General features: G+C 42.0%; 1 protein-coding gene and 1 long non-coding RNA gene across 2 annotated transcripts; both read right to left on the bottom strand.

Annotated features, from left to right (window-relative positions):
- Nucleotides 1-1,143: 1,143 nt before the first annotated feature.
- On the bottom strand, nucleotides 1,144-18,201 carry LOC116217802 (maestro heat-like repeat-containing protein family member 2A). Its single transcript, XM_085224580.1, has 11 exons — nucleotides 18,166-18,201; nucleotides 11,533-11,707; nucleotides 10,077-10,640; nucleotides 9,823-9,921; nucleotides 9,520-9,671; nucleotides 9,038-9,181; nucleotides 8,416-8,508; nucleotides 8,061-8,130; nucleotides 7,832-7,945; nucleotides 7,673-7,746; nucleotides 1,144-4,772 (listed from the first exon to the last, which is right to left on the bottom strand). Exons 1-11 carry the CDS (start codon nucleotides 18,199-18,201, stop codon nucleotides 4,671-4,673), a joined length of 1,623 nt encoding a protein of 540 aa, XP_085080706.1. The 3' UTR covers nucleotides 1,144-4,670.
- Nucleotides 18,202-20,212: 2,011 nt separating this feature from the next.
- Nucleotides 20,213-25,090, bottom strand: LOC146545598 (uncharacterized). Its single transcript, XR_014880192.1, has 2 exons — nucleotides 24,527-25,090; nucleotides 20,213-24,262 (listed from the first exon to the last, which is right to left on the bottom strand). It is a non-coding gene; the product is annotated as an uncharacterized LOC146545598 (long non-coding RNA).
- Nucleotides 25,091-25,442: the final 352 nt, after the last annotated feature.

Here is a 25,442-nt window from a genome sequence, read left to right as displayed (position 1 = left end):
TACAACGTTCTAACCTTTCTTACCAACTATGGACTTCCTTACTATAAAGAAAGGGAACAGGTTGGATGGCTTTTCAGATAGTGTCTTGGCTAGAAAAGATTTTACATCTAAAACTATTTTGCATCTGAAGACGCTTTAAAGTCATGAAATTATCAGGATTATCTTCATTCTCACCGGGCTGTATCAAATCTCACGGCACTGATATACCTGTAATTCCCTGCACCCATTTGCACCTCTTTCTGTGGTTCTCTGAAAACTCAGGGGAAGAATATGCTCTGCAATGCCTCCTTTTTACATCTACAGGAAGTGGTTGATCATCCTTTTTCTCACTCTGCCCACTGTATGAACTTAAGGAATATATAAACATGTGGCTGTTGGAGCATGTAAGACATCGCACAGGATACTTTAGCAACACACATGCAAATGACACATAACTTAAGAAGTTGTTCAAAGAACATACAACTGACAAGAGAGAGCTGTTAATTCCTAAAGCATTCAAACTTGCACAGATTGATCAGTGACAGCTCCCAAAAACCTTCCTGCAACATTTCTAAAATACGGTTAAATAACAGAATATTTTGATAGCAACAAAGATAAAACAAAAAGTAAATACATAATACTATTGATGTGTACATTTTAGAGCTCACTATGCAGTTAGGGACCAGTAAAAAGCTTTATTTTGTTTCATGAGCAGGCAGCTAATATTCCTGAAGGCCATTTTATCTCACAAAACACCTTTCTTTACTGAAGATCAAGTCTGAGGAATCTGTTTCATTGTCCACTTTTTGCTATTCTAAAATAATCATCTGTACTCAGCCCCTTGCATGATTAGGGACCTCTCTTGGAAGGAAACAAAAGTTATGTTACTTTGTCATTTTTGGAGCATGGTGAACAGTTTCCCCTGTTGGAATGTGCAGTAGTGCCAGCTAACAACATGGTAGAATCAGAAGCACAGATTTATCTAAAAGATTGAGGGTTACTGCATCCTTAAAAACTTCCAGCCAATTCTCCTCCATTTCTCTTTTCGGGTGACTTGAGGTATTTATTTCAGGAAGATTCATCTCAGTCAAAAATGATTTAGTTCAGGGGTCTTATCAATATACCAAACTATTTCAAAAGCAAAAAAAAAAACCAAACAAAACAATTATCAGTAACGCACAGAATTTTCCTTAAAATATCTGGCTCATGGCTTTCAGGTGCAACTAACTGTGGGCAAGTAAATGCTGTCTGACTTTAAGTTGCCTTAAGAAAAAGAAAAATACCAGGTTTTTTTTTTTTAATGTTTATATAAGTACAGGATATTGATTATATAGGCTAAACATTTTTATTATAAACTTCTATTGTTATTGTTTCTCAATCAATCTTTGGTACAGTTTTCATATTACTGATCTTGTTTGTTTTATAATGGCAGCAAATCATCAGTGTTTAGTAAGATATACTGCACACACTGAGAAATGTATCTTCCACGGTGGACCTACTGTGGCAACAACCCACACATACTGTCGACGAGGAGAAGTGGAAATGCGTGGTATTAAAGTAATCAACCTAAAGTCTTTACATGCCAGGACAGAAAGCAGATAGAAGTAATGCCACATTAAGTCATCCTGATTTGAAGACTACTTTCAAGTAAGAAATATTATGTAGCTATTATTTAACCAGCAATATTTTTATTTTTTAATTCTTCTTTTTAGGATTTTTTCCTACAATCTAAATAGAAACAGAAGCCCTTTCATAGCACATATGTCATCAGTATTTAAGTGTCTAGGAAGCTGCCAAGCTGGTAAGGAAAGCAAAGGTACCAAGGAGAAAATAGAGGTATTCTGCCAACAGCAAAATGTCATTTGCAAATGAGAACATCCTGAAATACCGCTGGAGATGCTACAGAGATCCTGACCTTCTTTTAAGAAAAAAAGCCCCATGATGAAGTTTTTGTGTATGCCAATCCCATCTTTAGTGACTTGAACATCTATATTTTAACCTTTTTCTTACTACATATTGATCTGTTTTCACCAATATCTGTTTCCTGTAGCCTTTGCCTGTTTGTCCTTAGATTCTGAATGACCCTTCAGAGGATAGATCTTTCACTGAATTTTTTGCAAGTGCCCAAGACATCATAGATGATGACAAATGAACAACAAAAAGCTATCCAAACAAGACACTTTCCTGCTTTTCATTTTACATTTGTGAAAAAAGTTTTTAAAAAAAGAAAGAAGAAGACTAAAATATTCCTGTTTTAATGACAGCAATTTTCATGAATTGAAAACTGGAAATAAAGAGGTGTTATGCTTAAAGCAAATGTTTCCATGGAACTACTAATACTGATGAGCACGCCCTTCTCTAGTTAACTGCAGCTAATTTTTTAATGTATTTATTTTGTTTAACTTCCAATGCTTATCTAATCTTCACAGCTTTTATTTTCCTCTGTCAAGTTGACTGGTCTTGCTAGGTCCTTTCAATTATGAAAAAAATAAAATCCTGTTACACTACTCTAAATAACTGGGTGACTTCTAGATTTAATTTGCTATTTTCCTTTTCATCTAGAGCATTATGGCTCCTAGTAAATACAACAAACTGTGTCCTAGTGAGTGTTGAAGAAATCTCTTGCATAGCTGAGAAGATGAAGGCTTGGTTTTTACCAAACCAACCAACAAACAGAAAAACTGAACTTAAAAAAAACAAAAAACAGCATCTTCATTTAAAATAATTATGAAATAGTCCATGATAAAAAAAAAAAAAAAAAAAAATCAAGTAAGTGTACTTACCTCAATCAGCAGATAAAACTTCAACCTGCCCATTATTTAATTTCCCTACAGTGTAACAGGAGAGAGAACCAGAAGAGCAGAAGCTAAAAGCCTGCAGGTTTAGATAAACAGGTGAAGCAATGCCAAACACATAAGCAAAGTGGATTAAGTAATTCACTCACTGTTTCACACTTACAGGCAGATGGCCTGGAATGCAGAGCCTCAGCACACGTAATACTTACTTGAAAGGAAAGGCATCACAACTAGAATTGTCAGAACCACAGAATTACAGAGGTTAGAAGCGACCTCAAGAGATCATCGAGACTAATCCTCTGCTAAAGAAGGTTCCCTACAATAGGTCATACAGATAGTCATCTAGGAGACCTGGAATATCTCCATAGGAGATTCCACAACCTCCTTCAGCAACTTGTGCCAGTACTCAGTCATCCTTACCACAAAGAAGCTCTTCCACACTGCAACATGATGGAAAACTCAGCAATAACAGCATAGGAGCAAAATCCTAGGCTACAGCAAGTAAGGCTAAGCTCAAATGCAGCAACCAAAAACACAGAAACAAAGAAAAGAATATGCTTACCCTTGGAAGGTCTCTAGCATGCAGGAACCTCCAGCAAGATATCCTTGCCTCTACTTCCAACCTTTAAATAAGATCTGGGATGGGGTGGATTCTGGCTTCACCCCTTTTAGTCACCCAGATGCACTGCATGCACCTGAGCTCCTGTGGGTTGGCCCTGCTTTCCCACCAGGTGCTCAATTACTTATTCAGGCTGTGACTTAGCATTTCCACTACAGCATGTTAGTGTGGAACTATGTTCAAGTTTTAGGCCACTGCTCTTTTTTCTTACCACTGTATGCTGCTGAAAAGAGCCTGGCCTCATCCATTTGCCTCCCACCTCCCTTTAGATATTTACACACGTTTATCAGATCTCCTCCATTCTTCTTTTCCCCAGGCTGAACAGACCCAGGTTACTTAGCCTTTCCTCACGGGGGAGATGCTCAAGGCCCTTAATCATCTTAGTGGCCTCCTTCTAGAAGATCCCTATCTTTTGTGAACTGGGGATCCCAGAACTGGACGCAGTAGTCTATGTGTCTCACCAGGGCAGAGTAGAGGAGGAGGGTCACCTCCCTCAACCTGCTGGCCACCCTCTTTTTAATGCACCCCAGGGTACTGCTGGCCTTCTTGGCCACAAGGGCACACTGCTGGCTCATGGCCAGCCTGTTATTCACCAGAACACCCAGGTTCTTCTCCAGCAGATTATCCCCTAAGCTGTGCTGATGCATGCAGTTCCTCCTCGCCAGGGCAAGACTCTATGCTTGCTCATGTTCAATCTCATCAAGTTCCTCCCTGCCCAACTCTCTAGTCTGTCCAGGTCTTGCTGAATGGCAGCACAACCTTCAGTTGTGTCAGCCACTGCCTCCCAGCTTTGTAAATTAGCAAATTTGCTGAGGGTGGGCTCTATCCCTGAATGCAGGTTGTTGGTGAAGATGTTAAACAAGACCAGACCCAGCACGGACCCCTGGGGAGCACTGCTAGTTACAGGTCTCCAACCAGACTCTGCACCATTGATACAACCCTCTGAGCTCTACCAGCCAGCCAATTCTCAATCTACCTCACCATCCACTCATCTCTCCCACATTTTTCTAAGTTTTGTAACAAGGATGTTTTGGGAGATGGTGTCAAAAAACTTGCTGAAGTCAAGGTACACGACATCCACTACTCTTCCCCCTTCTACCCAGCCAGTGACGACATCGTAGAAGGCTACCAGCTTAATCAAGCATGATTTTTCCTTTGAGAATCCATGCTGACTATTCTTGATAACCTTCTCTTCCAATAGTTTGGATAGGGTATCCAGAACAAGTTGTCCTCCCTTTTCTTCTCCTTTTCCTTGGATTTTCAGGCCAAATACAAAGTTATACAATAGGAACGTCCCTTTGGTCAGTTTGTGTCAGCTGTCCTGGCTGTGTCCCTTCTCTGCATCCTGTGAATTTCAGACTACTCACTGGCACAGCAGACTGGAAAAAAAAAAATAAAGAAAAATAATTAAACCTCAGAGTTGTGCAAATATTGCTCAGCAGCAACCAAAAGACCGAGGAATTATCAATACTACTTTAGGCACAAATCCAGAGCATGGTGCAATATGGGCTGCTATGAGAAAAATGAACTCCATACCAGCTGGATCCAGCACACCCAATTATGTGCCACAGTCCAGATTCCCATATTCTTGTGCTGAAACAGCCAGCAGCATCTTCCATGCAGTGACCAGAGTCAATGAAAGTAATGTGAGTAATTGATCAGTTTTTTGCAGTGATTCAGACACAGAAGATATTTTGACTGCTTTTCCAGTTACTCAGCTGCTTAAGTATCAGAATTCACAACACGTCAGCATTACACTGGTTCAGAATAGCTAGCACCTGCTTATGAGGCATGGTCTTTTAGTAATGTAAGATTCTTCTAAAAACTTAGAAGAAAAATATGTTGAGTGGATATGATCTGAATCAAGATGCTTGAGCTCCAAGTGCAAAACACCACTTCAGTACAATGTATGAATATAAAACTCGTAATAAAAAAAGACAAGAAATCTTGCTTAAAAAAAAAAAAAAAGACCAGTATCCTATCTAGTACATAAGCATAAAGACAGTGTCACTGTGAACCACTGCCATCTGTAGCTTCACTTAATCTACTGATGCAGTGTCATAGCTAAAACTGTGAAAAAGGAAACTATCCTGTGAATAATGAAATGCTACAGAGTACATTGCTGTCCCATTTTGCAAGGAAGATGTGCAGAAAAGATGAATGGTTTAACTGTGACTCATAGTTAAATAGTCCATGGCTGCAATTACATGTAATTATCACTTCTGTGAAACAGAGGTTTCTCACCTCTGGGTTTGGACAAAGTATCAAGGACTTCTGATTAACAATCTGCCATCTTTTCAATGCTGTGCAAAGCCCAGGAAGTAAAAAGGGCAGTCAGATTAACCTTCATTAACCTTGTATGCTTAAGGTTGCAGCTCTTATATAAATAGAATATCAAGATAAATTACTGGAAGTCAGTGTTCTGCCAGAAAAACAGTATCAACCTTTTTTGCAGGCATACAGCTTTAACTGTTGTAAAGTATGTTAACTCTATGTGCTATATTGTAAGTTTATGTCCCTCAAGCAGATGGCACTCTAATTACTCATAGTTGTAATAGACTTTTTCTCTCCACCCATCATGCAACCTCCTAAGAAAAGCTAAAGTCAGATAAACTTAGGGATCAAAGCAATATCTTAAGATTGCTTTTGTTTGGTGACCTAACTATGGCAGACTCCTCTACCCCCATCTACTGTGGAAGCTGAAAGAAACTCCCATTCTTATTTCCTCATTATATCATCAGCTGTGTTTTCATTAAGACTGAGGCAGATATATTCAGCTGCACAAATCACAGTCACACTCAAATGCAATTAGATTTAGACAGACAGACAGACAGACAGACAGACAACACACACACACACACACACACACACACACACACACACACACACACGAAGATGATGTAATTCAGAATGTCTCTCCAAACTGGGATAAGTGTTTTAGAAAATAACCAGACACTAGACTAAAAAAAACTTGTTTTAAAAATATTTCTTTAGATTCTTCAGCGCACCAGGAAACAGCAGCAGATCCAGCAGCATCCTGAATTCTAAGATAATTTGCATCTGTAAGTACTTTTAAGAAAGGGAAGTGTGATTAACTTCTAAGGGAAAGGTTTTCAAATAGACCCCAGCTCTACATGTTGGTCTTTTATGGACCCACAACTGAATATTTGAGGACTCTTGTGGTTATATTTTTGCTTTATAAATTTCTTTTCTGAGGTGTGGTTCTGTGTAAATCTTTCATTGCCAGAGTAAATGATCCAGAAAACTGAAATGCAGAATAGGACAGCTGAACCAAGGCAAATAAGGTCTGATATCAGTAACAGTTGCTGTTAGAACTTAAAAGTGATAATAAATAAAGATTTTTGTATTATAAATATTAAAACTCTATACTTCTCCCCAGAAGGATGCTAGAAGCCATAAAGAATCAAGTGTTGCACTGGAAAAACATTTAGGTTTGAGTCATCATATAGGGTCTCCTTATTTCAGGTAGAACTGATTTATAAGAGGCAGTAGATATCTATTTCTTCAGGAATGGGAAATAGAAAAGTTTTGGTATAGATATTCTTAGCCAATTTTTAGACATTATAAAGAACGTCTAGAAAATGCATTCAAAATGTCCATGACTGAGAAGAATATTACCCTTCTGATGCATCACTGTGTGAAAATTCAACACAAAGGGAGCCTCAAGAAGAGGTAAGGAGGATTTGGGTTGGTCTTTTGTGGCTAAATAAGCAGGAAATGGGAAAGTTTTGATTAAAAACAGAAGTAATTAATCCAAAATATAAAAGGTATTTGTTCAAATCTGAAATGAAATCAACATATTTAAATAATCTTAACAAACACAAATGAAAGTATAAAAGCCTATATGACTAGACTTCAGCACCCAGTGTTAGAAACGTTTGCAGTGTCTGAAGCAACACAGATCACTGAAGATGCTGCCTCAGTATTATACTTATCAAAATACCGAGAACAATCACTCATCCAATTGATCACTTTTCTTGCTATGATAATAAGGACTTTTAGTACAGTATGTTTGAGTACAGAAAAAGAAATTTAATCAACTTTATGAATCATATTCATTGAATAACATTGGCTCCAGACTGTGCGCTTTCCACGCACAGCACGGGGACCAGCCCACTCCACTCTGCCTGCTCTCCCCACAGGAGACATCGTGACCGTGTGGTCAATGCCCCAGCACCTCCCTGATCACCCCAGCCCTGCCCGTGCTGGCAGCAGCATCACCACCCCAACAACGCTTTCTTTTCCCAAACCAGCTCACCCGGATCCTGGGGTCGCTGCACAGACGCTGCACAGCCTTGACAACCTGGGGCAGCTTCTCCGTCATCATGGGCTCTGCAAGAGATGCGCAGAAACATGAGCGGAGCCACAACCCAGATGGCAGAAGGGATCCCTGGAAGTCCCAACCTGTGGTACTGACCATCAGAGCGAGCCAGAGTACCCAGCAGACCCAGGGCTGCCACGCATCCAGCCTCCCAGTCATCTCCCAGCTGTGACTGCAGAAACAGGACCATTTCCTCTGGGCAGATCTGGGCTGCAGGGAGGAAATCCCACGCTGTGTTAACAAGAAACTCACGCCCATTCCTGAGGTTTGTGAGAGAGCTTTTGGCCAGGGCACCGCCAAGCATTGCCAAAGCTCCTCTCCTTACCCTGCAGCATGATGCAGTGGGTCAGCTCCGCATGATCCGCCTCGCTGTGCTGCTTAGTGTCGTCATAGAGCTGTGGGAACAAGGTCCATTTGAGAAAATCACATCAGCACTGAGGACGGAAAAGACACTGTGCTGCCCGCTCTCATCTCCCTGGGCACTCTCAGGAAGAGGACAGGCAGACAAAACCCAGCCCGCCCCACAGCATCCGCGGGGGGACATGCACGGCTCTGGAACAGCCTTGAGCATGCAGGAGCTAAGGCTGAGCCACCTTAGCCAGGGGCTCGGAGCTTTGCAGTCCTCCTGAAACTTAGCCAAGAGGGAAACTGCTGTGGGCACAAGGATAGGCTCCCCTTACCTGGTAGAACACGGCACTGGTGATGTCCAGAAACTTATCCCTTGGGATGACAGACTCAGTGCCCTCTAAGGCCTCCAGGAAGAGAGTGAGGCTCTGTGAGAGACCAGGAGAGGAAGAAAGGGATGAAGCCACATCTAGCCACTTGGGAGTGGAGAAACTGTTTCCCAATTGTTTCTCCGCAGGGAAAAGCTCCTGCTAGGGATTCTTGTTTATCCCCCCACCTCCCAGCAGCACCAAGAGAGTCTCTGCTCTCAATCGAGCAGTGTTTGGGCACCATTTGCAGGCATTTCCCACCCAGCAGCCCTCTTCTCCCCCATCAGATGCAACTGGATGTGGTCCTCCCAGTCATTAGCACAGAGCTCCTCAGGCACTCAGAGCCCCACAGTGGTGGTGCTGAGGCCTCCCATCCCCAGGAGATGAGCCCCAGTGACTCTTGGCTCCCTCCTGGCTCCTGTCCGGGTCGTTCCTTCTTTGACTGAAGAGCTCAGGAAGCCTCAGACCTCCCTTGAACACCTGTTCCTTCTTTCTCCAAGGGCTCCCCACCTCCTCCCTGCATCCCCCTGACCCCTCATGGCACTTGCACTGGCCCCACGTCCACCCTGAGCCCTGCACAACGTCTCACCTTGGCCACCCTGCAGGTGTCTTGGATCTCCTGACATGGGTGCACAAGCCAAAGGAGCTGCTCCCAGACGTGCTCTCGGTGCAGCTCCTCTTGCAGGAGAACATCCAGAATGGCAGCCATAGCCCCAAGGACGGCCTGTTTGTCCTGGAAAGGAATGGCAGAGGCTGGGCATCAAAGACTGAAGGTCTGCCCTTTCTACAGAGAGGGCTTTCTCTTTCCCTTCCCCACACCCTCACGCTCAGCAGGAGATGGGCTCACTCTGGAGGGCAGGCAGGTTTTCCCCATAGCCTCATCCCCAGCACTTCCTGCCACAGTGCTGTGACATGCGGCTGCTTCCCGGCACAGAGCCAGTTCAGGGCCCTTTGCAGAGCCAGCCCACTCCCTCTCATCACCCCTCGGCTCTCAGCCTGCTGGGCACAGACAGAGCTGCCGACGTGGGTTCTCCTGCTGCCATCCTGGGCTGGGAGTGCAGCAATGCTCACCTCCTCCTCCTGGCAGTCCTGCCAGTTCCACACCACAGAGAAGAGCAGCTCGTGAAGGTTCTCATAAATTTGCTCTTTCTCCATGGCAGGCCAGGGGCACTGGGTTCCAGAGGACAAGTTAATCTTGACTCCGTCCAGCCGCTGTTTCACAACTGAAAAAAAAAATAAATAATAATAAAAAAGTAATATATATTTTTTTTTTTAAAAAAAAGAGAGTGTGAGAAAAGGGAGCCTGTGAGAGTCTGCAGCAGGGCGAGGTGCAAGGGCTGTCCTGAGGCCCCCTGCTCCGGGGCCGGCACTCACCAGCACAAGCGATGCGCAGGATCTGGCCACTCCTCACCTGGCCCACCACACTGCGCAGGCCGGCCAGCGTCAGCCACACAAAGGGGATGCACTGTGGAGCTGCAGAGAGGAAGCAGAGGGCCACAGTCAGAGTCCCGGCAGTGAGGGAGGAGGGGCTACAGCCCTGCATCCCCCAGCTCAACGCAGATCACGCGTGGAGGGGAGAGACCCCTTTCCCGGTTGTTAGAGATGTCAGGAGGCTGAGGGCACTCTACCATAGGTGCTGAAGAGTTTGCTCAGGGTGATGAGCACAAACTCCTTGGACATGTCCCCCATGGCCTTCAGGTGGCTCTGGAGCTCGGCCATCACCAAGGTGAAGTGCGTCCGGGCCAGAGCCACCAGGACATTGCTGGCAGCTGTCCTCACATTGCTGGTCACGCCCTGAAAAAGAGTCTCTGGTGACACGCGGCACAGGAGATTGCCTGAGGCCCTTGGAAGGGCTAAGCCACCACCATCCACCAGCAGAACACCAGCGTGGGCAGGCGGCTCCTTTTGCCTTTGGCAGTGACCCCTCACCTGGGCTGCCGTCAGGTCCTGGGACACCTCTGCCAGCAGCCGGTTCACCACTCCGCACGGCGGGCGGCTGTCGTCTTCCCACAGGGCGCTCTCCAGCTCACAGTACGCCTGCGCTCGGTCACCCTGGGGACAAGGATCAGTCACGCTCGCTTTGCCCTCTGCCACCCATCGCTGTGTGGATGTGCTGCCGGGGCCTGGCACCCACGGGTGTGTTTCTTTTTTTGGTCTGAATTGGATTTCAGAATATTGAAACAGACTTGATTCTTACTCTTACAAAGTTTAGGATTTTCCAGCAGGCCAACTAAACCAATGTGGAAGCGTCCAGATTCTTGTCAGGTTGACCAGACAGAGCAGGTGGTGGATGGAGGGGAAACCACGAGGATGGCAGAGGGAAGCACTTAGTTCACTAAATCCACTAGATGAGATTTCCCATTTAAAACCATGTTAACAAAACACTTCAAGGGTTGAGCAGAGTTTCCGCCCATCACCGTATGTGTTTCAGAGGCTTCAAGTCACCCTGCCTTCCTTCAAACAATGTGATACCCCACCATCAGTCTGAGTTTAACATGAGGAGCTGTCGGTGAGCAGTGAAGGCAGTGGGAAGCGCTGTGTGAAGGACAAAGGGTGGGGACGCTGGGGAGCAGGAGGGTACCCAAGGTCTGCAAGGTACCCAAGGAACCTCAGGTAACCACGACCCTTGTTTCAGCTGCCAGTGCTTCAGTTCCTTATGTGTAAAAAGAAAGGCACGATGCTGCTAGCACCTTAGGGTGTGGAGATAGAGCCACCTCCAAGAAAGCTCAGTGCCATTGATTCCTTCTCTACACCGTGGGGAAGAGAAACAGCACCGAGGAACAACTGCAAATGGGCTCCCCAGAGCCCGTTCGCCCCGCACACCCGCTCCGCTCCTTCCAGACCCCGCAGTGCCCCAGGTGTCGGGGGGCCGCTCTCCCCCAGTCACTGGGTCAAGACTCCGGCCCCTCTCCGCCCCAGCACCCCCAGCGCAACCCCTCTCCCAACTCAGGCACACCCACGCGCACAAAACACGCCACTCGCCCTCCTCGCACACACACCCCATGCCACCAACCTTCCCACTCGCCCTCTGGGCGCGCACCCCCACGCGCGCACACACAAACCCACGCGCGCGCACACGCGCGCCTCTCCCCTCCCAGACGCCGGACACCAGGCGCATGCGCAGCGGCGGGCGCGGAGCTGTCCGAGTGCTGAATTTATAGCGCGGTGCGCTCCCGCCCGCCTCATTCCAGCACAGGCGCTGGGGTTCCCCGCAGCCCCCGCCGCCCGCTCGCTCCCGCACGGCAGCGCCGACACCTCCCTGCCAACGGGGGAGTGGAACAGAGCGAGCCAGTAGCCCCACCACCCTTCCTAAATGCTACTTTTCAAAGCAAAAGGGGAATAAAACACACCGGCAACAGACTGCTTGCTCTCAACGCTACTCCCCTTTGGGCGATGCTCTTTGGGTACTAGGGTTCTCCCTTCTTTTTATTTCCTTTTTTTTTTTTTCCCTTCCTTTCTCTTTTCTTTTTTTTTTTTTTTTTTTTTTTATTTTTTTAATTTTTTCTTCATCTCCCAGTAAAAGCAAGGTGGGGAATAACCAGGTCTGATGCTTTGTATATTTTCTGTTGGCTGCTGGAGATGAGCCTAGGCTTGACCTGACCATGATTCCAAGGACTGGCATTTCTTTTTTATCCCCAGTTTGTAGAGATCCAGACCTTCTTTTCCTGATTGTCAAGAAAAATAAATTATTGCTGAATTTGGGAATCTAGGCAGCACCAGCATACTTTCTCCCTGCATCTCTCTGGAATCGTTTCTGGGATATTTTCCAAATCAACACAGAAAGCAGGAGGAATGAACCGGCAGCTAGTGAAAATTTTGACAACCTTATTTGCATTTTTCTTAGAGACAAACCATTTCAGGTAGGTGATATGGCTCCTTGTGATGATATTTTTCAAAGAATGTGGACATCATAACTATAAAGAAACTATATCATGTTAACCTAGTTTGTTTGCTATATTTGAAAGTGTTTTGTGTTCATTCTGAATAGACTTTCCTTTTTACACTAAGAGACTCGTTGCTTGGTAACAAACACCAAAAAATATTCAAGTTTGGGTGATCTATTTTCCATTTCTCTGATTCAAAGACATGCTTTGTTACTGATTACCAATATAGCTGAAAACAGTTTCTTCAGTTTTTCTTCCAAATGCTATTTAATCTTTGTGCTCCCTCCAGAGCTTATGAAGGAAGTTGCTTTGGTTCCCTCCTCTTCAGGCTCTGGAAATGATCAACCAGATTTGTCAGGGATGTGGTTATTTGAAATTAGAAATCCAGCCTTCTGATTTTGGAAAAATGCCTAATTAAACCAGTCCAATGCTAATTTAAAGTATCAGTACAGCAGATTATTGCTTCTAATTTTTATTTTCTCTTTTTATTTTATTTCTAATGCTTGATGAGCTTTTGCTTCAGCTGCTGACTTCTTGCGATACAAGGCAAACAAGTCATTGCTATTCACCAAAGCACCATTTCAGCTGAGATTCCTTATCTTCGTGTACAAAGCTGTGTATCTACATGTAAACATACAAAATGCTTTTGTATGTGTAATAACATGTGTATACAGTGCTTGAGTGAAAAAAAAATGTTTGTATTCAAGAGTTTGCACACATGAGATGACAGCACAACTTATCACTAGTGGACACTGAAAGGAGACAGAAGTAGACTGTAAAGTATCATCCAAAGTAATTACACTGACTTAGTTTTCAAGTTTTTATTATCTTATCTGAACATTTCTACTATTTAAGTGGGAAATATCATCTATTTTATATTAAAAATTAGAGATGTAAGAGTGTCACGGCAACAACAAAAGCAAAAAAAAAAAAAAAAAAGCAACTCCCTTCCCCTCCCCCCATATATGGAATTGAAAAAGTGGGGAATAAGATTTACTGTCACATTGCCTTTTAGCAGTTTTGATGGTTCTATAAAAAGATAAAGAATTTAGTATTATTTAGTATTAGTTAGTATGCTTACATGTAAATGCACCAAGAAAAAAAAAAAAAAAAAAAAAAAAAAGAACAAGAAAGACTCCTGAAACAGAGTGGTCCCCTTTGGGCAAACATTTAAATAGAGAGTAGTTAAGAAGAGAGTGTTTTTATTACTTTTAGTAGTTCAATGCATATATTGCAGGACAGATACCATGATGTTGGTTATTTAGGAACCAAGATAGTGCTGCTTATGATGAAATCTGTGCCTCTGCGCACCAAATGTTTATTTTCCCTGCAGAATGACCTGGGGGAACTCATAAATTCTTTTTTTTCTGAAATACTTACTGTGCTTGAAGTATGTAATTTGTTATCTGTAAGAAGTTTCATATGCATAGTCTGGTACCAGAAGTTTACTCTTAAAATCTGAAAACAGACATATGTGCAGGATCTTGCGTATAAATACCAGCTGGTGATAATACTGATCAGGTACTATTTGATGTTAATTGATGAAAAAAAGACCAAAACAAATCATTAAAATCATATATGGCTGACTCTGGAACCTTTTTTGCCCTCCTGGTGAAGAAGCCAGACATTCACTGGCACGATTTCAATCTTCTTTGAGTGGCATCTATAAAGAACGTTTTTTTGCATCTACATCCTTTCTAACATTAACAAAACCAATGTGTATCAGATCCGCTTGATGAGTGATGACAGCTATTGTTTGGAAGTTTACAATCACCTTGAATCAGTGCTACAAGACGTAAATTTCAACAGTATGCTTCTAATTAAATCAGTGATATGAATTAGATATCAAAGTTCCTGTAAGATTTCTTTACATGCTTTTTTAAAAAAATAGACTGGCTCTTCTAAATTTTTAAAGCTAAAATACATTTATTTTTAAAGTGGAGGGATTTGTTTTGAACAGCAAAACGTGTCCATGCATGCTATCCAAAATTCATTTTTATTTCTAGCATAATGTTTCCTGATGAAAAATATATGATATCATTCAATAAATAAAAATCTTAATTGCTGCATTCAGTGAATTGAGACAATTTTATTAATTGTTTCAATTTTTTTTCCTGACTTGAGTGAAATACTAGCTGAATAGTACCTAATGGTGGCTGATAATTTATTTAGGATGACTTTCTGTAAAGAACATGATTCAAGATCTGGAAAATCTCCCTCACAGACCCTGTCTCCTTCAGATTTTTTGGACAAATTGATGGGAAGGACATCAGGGTATGATGCTAGAATCAGACCAAATTTTAAAGGTAAGTTTTTTTAAGACTGTTGATAAATTAATGACTTTGTTTGTTTTGTTTAAGGATGTTACATCTGATTTCTTACTCTTTTTACAATAACTTTGGCTTTCTAGGGTATTATTGTCATGCAGATAAGTTGTTCCAAGGGGAGGACTAAAGGAGCAGTGCAGGTAGTAAGTGTACAGAGCTCTGTACTCTACAGAAAACTCTCTTTTCAAAATTACCTACATAGGTCAAAAACATTTAGCTATCAGATGTTGTCTACAAAGACCTTTATAGTTTCAAGAAGTAAATAAGATTTCCGGATTTCCCTCTAAAAGTAACTGAGATGACCTTTTCCTGAAATTTTTAAGCCATGAGAACTTTCAACACTTCCATGCTGAATGGTGGTTTCTCTTATAGCAGTGTCTGAAGAAGGAAGATAGGACTCAAGGTACGCACAGAGCAGATGTTATCCTGCTAATGTTGACTGAATTCTCAGAATCAGTTTCCCATGATCCTTACAAAAACCACAAAAACGTGTTCTGTTTGACATTTCTGCGATTCTCTCCTTTTCTTTCAAAATTTGAACCACGTTGTGGAGAATCACCACCACTATTCCAGCACGAAGAAGGCTATGACCTGCCCTCTTCTGCAATTGTTACTACCAGAACAAGTTTTCCTTGCTATACACCTTTAAATTCTAGTGGAAATGAACACAAATGTCTTTTGGCTTCAAATGAAGACAGCTATGAGGAAAGTTGTCATTGTAAATAAATTTTTAGCTCTTTTGAAGAGTTCTCTAATTCCTCCAAAACTGGCCATTCAACCCAGCTCAAAGCTTGGAATGCAATTATACTTTAAAAATTAATAAAACTCTTCCTTCATAAACAACTCTGATGCTAACGTACAGTAGAGCTCATACCTATTGGCTTTGTTGACCAAAATGCATGATTTTCTACACTGCTCCTTGTTAACGGTGCTGTGAAAGTTGATAACGAGGGGAACAAACAATAATTTCTTAGCCAGCAAAAGAACTGTTGGGGAAAAAGCCACTTATGTGCCAATGAGAAAAGTGTTTAATTAATTTAGATCAAAGATCATTTTCTTCTCTCTGTTCCACAAGTACAAATTACAAGACATGGAATGAAGTGTCTTTTTTGACTGCCTACTATGCCTAAGTGAGGAGAAATCCAATTTGATTTTCAGATCCAAAGGTCTTGAAGTTAATAAAACTCTAGTCAGAGTTTTAATTTCAGAAGAGTTTACAAAATGCTTATTAATGTCCTGAACTGGAGCCCATGTTATCTTGTAGCGATATTGTGTTAGGCTTTTGCATTCATTTGATGTGTATTCATGAATATCAGAGAAGTTTTAGAGAATGCAAATAAAGACAGAAATTGCCTGAATTGAGTGAGGGTAGCAACTGTTAAGAACTTGTTTGTGTCCTTTATGTTGGAGGGAAAGTAAAGGAAGACTTCTGCCTCATCTCTTGTAGCTCAGGTAAAATCAGTTACGTATACCAGTCCCTGTTCATATAACAACACAAACTCTTTACTTCTCCTCAGTGTATGTCTAAAATCATTTGGTGATAAAGGCAGAAGGAGACAGACTTTTTGGTTTTGTGGTTAGAGCAGGTATGATGTGTACAACATAAGGTTGAGGTGTCTGAAAGGCACTGCTTCCCTGAAAGCCTCGTGGTTTCTTCTCAGTGTGAAGCTGCTTCCTGTTGGCACTTTTTTTTTGCTCCTAGAAGCAAAGAACCTTTTTCCACAGCAGCAGTTTGAATTTCCAGCAGATCTTCAGGATTTTTTCATTACTTCCTATCTCTGATCTCTCACAGGTTTTCTTACGGACTAGAGAATTAAGTCACGTGGCTTTGAATTTCACTGCGCCTGTGAAAACCTTTTCTGCTGATAACCATTTTTATTAGTCATTATGATGTATAACCATGTTTCAGTTGCCCAAATCTTGTTAAATTTTTCAAAGAATGGAAAGAAGTTATTTTTCTATATAGCACATATTTTCCGTTTAAAGAATGAGAGTACAGCTGCAAGGAGGTCGTAAGAAATCTACTTGGCTTGGAATTAAGTCATATAAGGATTTTTTTTTGCACTGAATCTTTATTGTGATCTCAATACAAATTGCTTCCATTTCTAACATTTATTAATTGGTGTAATTTTTTGACAATATAATCTATTGCACAATACTGGTTTTAAGTCATATAACTGTACTGATATATGAAATGTTAAATGACTTAAGAATATTTTTTTATATCTTAAGGCAAGAATTTTTAAGTATGAAAGATGCCCACAGGAAGAACCACTCAGACTAGAGATCAGCTACCTGGTTTTACATATAATCTGGAGTTAATGTTAGTTTCCTGTGTTTCAAAAAATACAGTGTGGATGGAGGTATTTGGACCACTAGTCATGTATTTCTGTTCATTTTTTCTCCTTTAGATCAGTCACTTAGCTTTTTGCTAGTTCAATAGGCATTTTAAAATGCTAGAAAATTCGGATATTCTTGGAAAGGCAGTTGAGTAGAACCCCTTTATCTTATACAGCTAATTATACAATAATTAAATGTATTTCTATGACAAGTCTGAATTACTGGAAAACAGCAGCTATGTGATTAATTTGTGGAATAAAAGCTAAAAAGAGAAGAAAATGCTGTTTACTGGAACAAGGTGTTTTATCCAGATAAAGAATTTAATCACTAGTTACATGCTTTTCCCTAACTGACTCTTGCGCAGTAGAACATTCAGGAAGATACTGGGAGAGCAACAGGTGAATACATAAGCGCTTAGACACCAGTTCCTATGGTTCCAGGTTTTCTGTTTTGCTTGTTTGTTTTTTGCAGTATACTGAAAGATTATTTTCTTATCGTTCTCTCTTATGCAATCACTGGAATACAGAAGGGAAGATTTCTGGTTCTTGTTGATTCAAGCAGTGATCAGATACAAAATGACCAGGCACTTAGAGGGACAGTCCCCCCGACTATCAGCCAGAGTGACATCTCTCAGAATTGCCTTTCTTTGGTCACTTTGTCAGATACTTAATGCACACTTCTCCATCTCACACTTCTACCCTATTGAATTTGAATAGCTTAATAATTTATGTGAGGACATGGAGGGGAATACTTTTAAATGTAAATATGAAGACTACAATCTAATACTAATTGAAGTCCCTGTGAGTCCTGCTGTCGCTTTGTTGACAGCAAACATACGCTTGGGATCCTATGACTTGATTTGCTGGGTTTTTTTTCAGTTATAACATCAGTTAAGCATGGCTGCTGTAAAATAATAAAATGTGAACCTGTATGATTTTCTTTTTCTGTGATTAATATTAACGATATACATTTTTAATGATGAAAAGCTACAAAAATAACAAAAATCAAGAGTGAAGTCTTGTGCTTTCTCCATCGATCACCTCGATTCCTCAGAAAAGCCAGAAGTAGTTCGGGGCACCTGTGTTATAACACCAGCCAAAAATGTAGTTTTGTGCTGATAGAAGCCAGAGATGGTGAAGGGATATCATAGATTACTTTGTATTCACCTCAGGATTCCTCAAGAACACTGTAAGCAACGCCATGGTACGCAAGGTCAACCTACAACTAAGTCAGAACACGAGATGTGAGGCTGATGGAGTCAGCTCGAATTTCAAATTTCTTGGCAGGTTTTCACCTTCAGAAGTTACTAAGCTACCCTCACGTTTTAAGATCTTCATCTTCTAAAACCACTTACAATCTAAAATAACTAGGACTGATCAGATGGAGAAAACTGTTTATCAATAGGCATGACTGTATTATTTACGCTTTAAGAAGTATATGGTTATCACACACGGAATGGAGAGGGGGGAATTTGTCCCCAAGACCTCGAGCAATATGTGATGTTTAGATACAGAAAATGTTAACAATCAAGATAAGAGTGATTTTATTTTGTATTGAGTTCAATTCTTTGATTTCAGTGCATTCTTTCCCACTGAGTCATCATTTGCTAAAAAATGCTCTGAATTTTATGGAGCTGCACGGAGATTTTCAGAACCAGTGCCTGTCAGTGTTACCCTCAACAGTGGGTGACGTAACACAGTTTGAATTAAGTTGCTCACAAGATGCTGCTTCTGAACTTGGAGAAGTCTTGTCAGAGGGACACAGTTTGGGCGTGTAGTGGCTGTCGCTGTAGAAGATTAGTCTGTGATTACAGCATTGTAAGGTCATTTTCATGCCGAGTCGGTGGGTTTACATCAGAATAATAAACACATGGACTAAGTCATTTACTGAAAATTAGCCTGACAACTGCTACAGGAAATGGCTAATGCACTTTAATACGACAACTCCTTGGCACCAAGGGTCAGTTTTTGCCATGTATTCAAGCCCACTGCTTGCATATTTGGCCCCTGAGTAGACCAGTAATGAACTGCTTAAAAAGGCATGAATAGAAATTACTGAATGACACATAGAGGTGAAATGAAGGACATCAGACTTAATACGTAGGAGCAACTTCTATGTGCGGGCTAAGAGGCACTGTCTGCAGATGTGTACTTTAATCTAGACTTGACACTTAGCAATAAATACCTGTTGAAAAATAACTGATAAATGTGTTTAAAAGTTGAATAGTATATGTGACGTGGACACGGAGCTGATGTGTTTCATTCTCCAGTGGTTAACAACCCTCCCAATGTCAGACTTCAGTCAGGAACAACGACTGCCTGTGATGTTAGATGCAGTCAGTACCCTACATGGGGCTGTTTTCCATATAGAGTTTGAGGCTCAAGAGAGGATATTTTCTCCAGTAGGTGCTGAGATCCCATTCAAGCAAGACAGCATGTAGTAAGAAACTGGTGCACATCTTAGGTAGAGTATGCACAGAAGATTCATTGTTGGAGGAAAGAAGCTACATGATCAGTGTTTTTGGAAGTGGCTAGGCCATTATACTTGCTAAACATAGATTTCTTGAAATGTGAACATATCCATTATTAGGGAGGTATTCCTCTGATTTGCTTTTATCCTTGAAATAGGCATCTCACTGCAAAAGTATATGCTACGTGAAGATACCTTATACACATTATATTGTCTGGGTTTTTTTGTTTGTTTGCTTTTGTTGTTGGGTTTTGTTTTGTGCTTTGTTAGTTGGTTTTATTTTTCTTTGACTATGTGGCTAGGAAATTGATGTCCTGCTTCTGCCTTGCCTAGATGTACAAGTTCTCAGGCAATTTCACTGCAATTATGCAAGGAACCTTTACACTGTGTTTTAAAATTGATGATAAAGAGGGCTATGGAACATGTCCTTCCCACCATCCCTCTTTAATTTTAGTTTCTTACACAGAACATCAGCAGGTTAGGGGAACTTCATGCCCAGTTACGTCATGTCTAGCCTTCTACGCAGGTGGGGCCAGACAGCTAGCTCAGGTGAACTCCCTGACTACCTACACTGCTTATCTGCTTTTTCATTCTCAGATCTCTGTCTGAGTTTCCTCCAACCAGCTCCCTACAAAGCAACTCAGAAAGGCTTTGAGCTTGTGGAAGTGTAAATACAATTGCTATTTGGCTTCATCTGTCCCTGGTCATCTTTTATAATTATAAAGTTAGCCACAATAATCCATGTCATGTTGGTGTGTTGCTTTTATTCAGAACCAGTGGTTTAATTAAGATGTATCAATGCATTTGGCTCTTGTCATGGAATATTGGTCTGCTGCTGCATGAAATGCCAAGGGAACTTACAAAGAACAAATGCCAAAGCAGATCCAAAGTCTTTTGATATTAAAGCAGGAGACTCTATTGTTCTGACCATGTTCTAATTTAACTGTATTATTTCCATTATATTTGTTGTAGATTTAAATATTTTATACAGTCAAAGCCAATGCCCTGGGGTCACTCATTAAGTGTCTTGTTATGTTTTGCCTGTCTTAGGAAACATGCAATTTATATACAGAATATATGAAAACATGTATACGTAGTTTACTGTAAGCATAACACCTATCAACGGAAAACCTATTACATATGGTTACAGAGCAACAAGGAATATGTATACATAAAGCAGAATGTGCTGTTTTATTAGACAGATTCGTTATCTTTTTTTCCTCCCTCTGGAAATATGACTATAAATCTCTGATTAAGTCATCAGAAAATGTATGTTTGATGCTTCAGCTTCCAAATATGCAATTCACACTCTTTTACAGAAATGAGTGATTTTAAGAGCCCCTTAAATTATGCAGACAGGTTGGCACAGCCTGTAACATCTCTCAAATTAGAGGTGCACAATGTCTGGCATAAATAGTGACCTGCCAATCTCATTAAGACCAAGTCCATGATATAAAATGGGAAATACACAGAAATGCAAAGGCTAAGATTCTTGAAAGCATGAAGATCATCAGGTATTCAGTTAGCATGCCAGCTACTAGCAATCCTCAAGTATTTCAAGGGCATGAAGACACACTGATTACTCTTTTTGCTTCAACTACACGTCAATAGCATGAAAGAGTGGAAGCAAAAAGGCTCCTGAGTGTGCTTAGACGTGCCTTGGCTAGACACTACCTTATGCCTTAACCAAATTCAGGCACTCTGATGAGGCATTCCTCCACCTCCATTGCCCAGTAGGGACCAGCTAACTCCAAACATGCATTATATTCAAGAGGAAAGGGATTCCTCTGAGTGAATCTGAGATCACTTTAAATAACACACAAAGACGGAACAGTGGCCATAGAAGGCCCACTTTCTTTAGACAAGTTTTTGTCCAGCTCCCCCTCATCTTGAAAGGTGGCCTGATGCAAAGGAGTATAAAGACTCTGAATAGCCCATTTTTCAGCAATGAATTCAAACTTACAGAACCACAGAATGGCCAGGGTTGGAAGAGACCTCAAGGATCACGAATCTCCAACCCCTCTTGCCACAGGCAGGGCCATCAACCTCCCCATTTAACACCAGACCAGGCTGCCCAGGGCCCCATCCAATCTGGCCTTGAACACCTCCAGGGATGGGCATCCACAACCTCTCTGGGCAGCCTGTTCCAGCACCTCACCACTCTCTCTGTGAAGAACTTCCCCCTGACATCCAACCTAAATCTCCCCTCCCTCAACTTAAAACCATTTCCCCTTGTCTGCTGGTATCTACCCTTTCAAAGAGTTGATCCCCCTCCTGTTTGTAGGCTCCCTTTAGGTACTGAAAGGCTGCAGTGAGGTCACCCCACAGCCTTCTTTTCTCCAGGCTGAACAAGCCCAACTCCCTCAGCCTGTCTTCGTAGGGGAGGTGCTCCAGTCCCCTGATCATCTTCGTGGCTCTCCTCTGGACCCTCTCCAACAGCTCTCTGCCATTCTTGTACTGGGGGCTCCAGACCTGGACACAGTACTCCAGATGGGGCCTCACAAGAGCAGAGTAGAGGGGGACAATCACCTCCCTGTTCCTGCTGGCCACCCCTCTTCTGATGGAGCCCAGGATACCATTTGCTTTTCGAGCTGCAAGAGCACACTGCTGGCTCATGTTAAGTTTTTCATCAATCAGGACCCTCAAGTCCTTCTCTGCAGGGCTGAAACTTAATTAGGGCAGACAGAAGATACAAGGAAAACAAGGCATTTTTAACCATGAGATGTAGCCGGTTGTTTGTGGGGAAGTCTCCGGACTCTCAGGATGCGCTGGAGACACAACAGCACACCAGCGTGGTTAAAAGCTGTTAGTCTGCCTTATTGTTAAGCACTACTCTATTTATACATGTCAACAGAGCATTCTACAGAACACTCTTCGACCGCTCACACAGGCGCTTATCCAATCAGAGCTGTGAGACGTTCTTTCTTCTTCTGGAGGTGACCTTGGTTCTCATGTTGTTCATCTTGCTCCAAGCTTCTCCTCTGAACAGTTTTTCTTCTGTTCCCACAAAAGAGAAATTAGATGACAATTGAATCTCTTCATACTGTCACCTGCGTGCAATGGAGCAGTGACCTTTCCGTGCTTTGAACTCAGCACCTCAGTGTAGATTAAGGAGAATGACTCACGCTCTCCTGTGTCCTTTGTACCTTTTATGTGAAGTTGATCTGCTTTAGACTCCCACTGCTGCTACCAAAGCCCCTTCTCAGTGCTCGCTACACAGAGCTGCTTTTGGAACGTTCATATAGCAAAATGCTGAGCAAAATGGTTCAGATCATTGGCCCTGTGTAGTTTGGGGAAAAAGAGGGAAAAGGAAAGATGAAAAGCGAGAAGTGGTTTGGTAGTTCAGCTAGCATGCAGAAATTAACATTCACGTACAATAGCATATGGAACAGATATTCTTCAAAATCAAAACTGTTTCTTATCATCAAGTAGGTCACGTTTTCAGCAACCGTTCCTCAAATGTAAATATCAGCAGTGATTACTTTAGAATAGATATAATTATATATTCAACAGAATGCATACTTTTTCCCAATGAACCGCTGTTAATTTTGCCTGAAAATTAGTGATTACCACTTTGGTGTTAATTACAGAGCGCTAAATACATCCTTCGTGTTAAAAGATAGACTTCTCTGTTTCATACAGCCCAAGTCGACTGTGAAATAGCTAGTGTCACTTAGTGATTTTAAAGAAAATAAATAGAAGGCATTGTAAATGAAGGATAATGCTTTGATCAGGACTTGTGGCAGCTCAGGAGTCACCTTTCACTTAACGGCTCTGCATGCTGGGCCTTACTTGCTCTGTATTTTGCTCTTATGTGCATGGGTGTTCTGTGGCACAGGCTGCCCGGGGAGGTGGTGGAGTCACTGTCCCTGGAGGTGCTCAGGAACCGTGTGGATGTGGCACTGAGGGACGTGATTAGCGGGCATGGTGTGATGGGTTGGTGGTTGGACTAGATGATCTTAAAGGGCTTTTCCAGCTTTAGTTGATTCTATGATTCTGTGAGAGATCTGAGTTTAGAGAGAGCAGCAGAAAGAGGACAGAAGAATCAGCCACAGTATTTCTTATTCTGAATGCACACACTTGCTTCTATACCTTCACCTCTCTGCACTTTTTAGCTGGTAGGGAGCCATGAAGGAGGTAATGTGAGGTCTGAAAGTGGGTGGAAGGTCTCAGTAAAGCATTACACGGAGTGGGAAGCTTGGGAGTGAAAAGATCTCTGAAGACTGAAGTCTGTTATACAGAACAAACACAAGCTGGTATGAATTTCCTCCAAAGTAGAGCCCACGTGCTTTCATCCTCCCTTTATGAATCTGTGAAATGTGGACAGAAAAGCTTGACAACCCTTCCTCCAAAGGAGGAGACAAAAATCCAGCCTCCTCACAGTAGAATGATTCCAGTAAAAGCATCCTTCCACAGGCTTCATTTTAAAACGTTTAGGTTCAGAAATGCATTTGAGTTTGGCCAAAGATGTCAGGTTTGATCTAACAGGCTTGGGTGTAAACATTTATTGGAGTGCTTTGTCACATTATTGCTGTGTTGTGAAGTAAGGATCCTGTGGGCTGGACAGGAAATAATTCTACAAGGACAGGCGTCCTTGACAATGTCACCACTGCATAAGTAAGTGTAAGTAGTTTTTCTTTTGATAAGAAACAAGAGGTCATTGCTTCATTTTTATGTTAAATTTATACTGTGCCAGTTCTGAAAGTTTTTTTTTTTTTTTTTTTTTAAGAACGTGTACAGTAAAAGAGATCCATTCCCATTTTTCTCCAGACTTCAAAAGCATCTTCAACCATACTACGAGCTCCTGAAGATGGGGCAGTTTGCATATTTGCAGGTAGCACATCGTCATAGTTTCAGAAGCTGGTTTCCCTAATTTCTTGTATGAGAACTTTGCTCCTAACTGCAAGATGCATTTTTTTTTCTGCTAGAGCTGAGAAAAGCTCAAGACTACTACTACCACCATGAAGAACTTCCTTTCAGCAGGACTGTACGAGCAGCTGGTGTAAATGAAAGTAACACTGTGACGTTCTGGAGAAGGAAAAATCAAGTCTGCAGCACCACTACTGCATACTATTCATGAGGTTGACATACCATCATCGCTGGGGAATAAAACAAAAAAAGAAGTACGTACCCTGTCACTTGAGGATTTCGACATAATGCGTGCACGCAGGAGAGAAGTGTTACAGACATTCTGACTCTATGTGCATTTTTGAGTTGCAATTACCTTGCTCCATGATGATGCTTTTCTGAGACACTTGTTAGAACTCTAAAATGACACAGGAAATGGAATAAACTGCAATACAGAATCTCCGGGCTCCTCTGAATAACCAGCAAAATACAGCTCACCAGCAACTGCCTGTCTCCTGAAATCTGGGAGCAGCAAGAGATTATTTGGCAGCGACACTGCCTGCAACAGTGCAGGCAACTCCTCTCGCTCAATCTTAGCGCACAGTTCTCAGGGAACTTTTTTATTTTATCCAAGTCTCTCTACTTCCAACCTCACAGCACATGTTAAAACCTCTTAGAAACAGGTACAAGAAACAAAGGCAGGGAAAGTTCTTGTGTATTTTATCTGAAGATGAGAAGGGAATTCAACGTTTGTCTTCTAGAGTTTGTCTGCATACATCTACTTCAGGAGATCAGGATTTCAGCTTCTGCTAGCAGAACCAGTTGGATCCGGAAACATCCATCGTAAGAACTGGGTTGAAATCAGGAACAGCCCAGTCCTACGCATCCCTTCTTTCTTCTTTAGTGAACTGCACAGGGGAGACATCACCACCACAATGGAAACATTTCCAAGAGAAACAGAGAAATCTATGCATATGACTGGGGACACAGTTTTTCCCCGCAGATGCAACAGCTCTCCTATTCATTTTGTACCATACTCTGTGGTATGGTACTGATTGGCATTCCTGTGAAAGTAATTCAGAACACACCTCCCTCGTGTGTCAAGCCTAAGTTATTCATATCAATC

Source organism: Meleagris gallopavo, chromosome 1, assembly GCF_905368555.1.
Source record: "Meleagris gallopavo chromosome 1, MGAL_WU_HG_1.1, whole genome shotgun sequence".
Classification (NCBI taxonomy): Eukaryota; Metazoa; Chordata; class Aves; order Galliformes; family Phasianidae; genus Meleagris; species Meleagris gallopavo.
This window is presented reverse-complemented; position numbering and strand designations above follow the sequence as displayed.

Bases quoted from the DNA above. Each gene is read 5' to 3' on its own strand.
- LOC116217802 (XM_085224580.1), bottom strand. From the start codon at position 18,201: ATGGCGTTGCTTACAGTGTTCTTGAGGAATCCTGAG. The intron at 9,182-9,519 runs GTGAGCATTGCT...ATTCCTTTCCAG, and splicing joins AGGACTGCCAGGAGGAGGAG to GACAAACAGGCCGTCCTTGG. The intron at 7,747-7,831 runs GTCAGTACCACA...CATCTCTTGCAG, and splicing joins TACTCTGGCTCGCTCTGATG to AGCCCATGATGACGGAGAAG.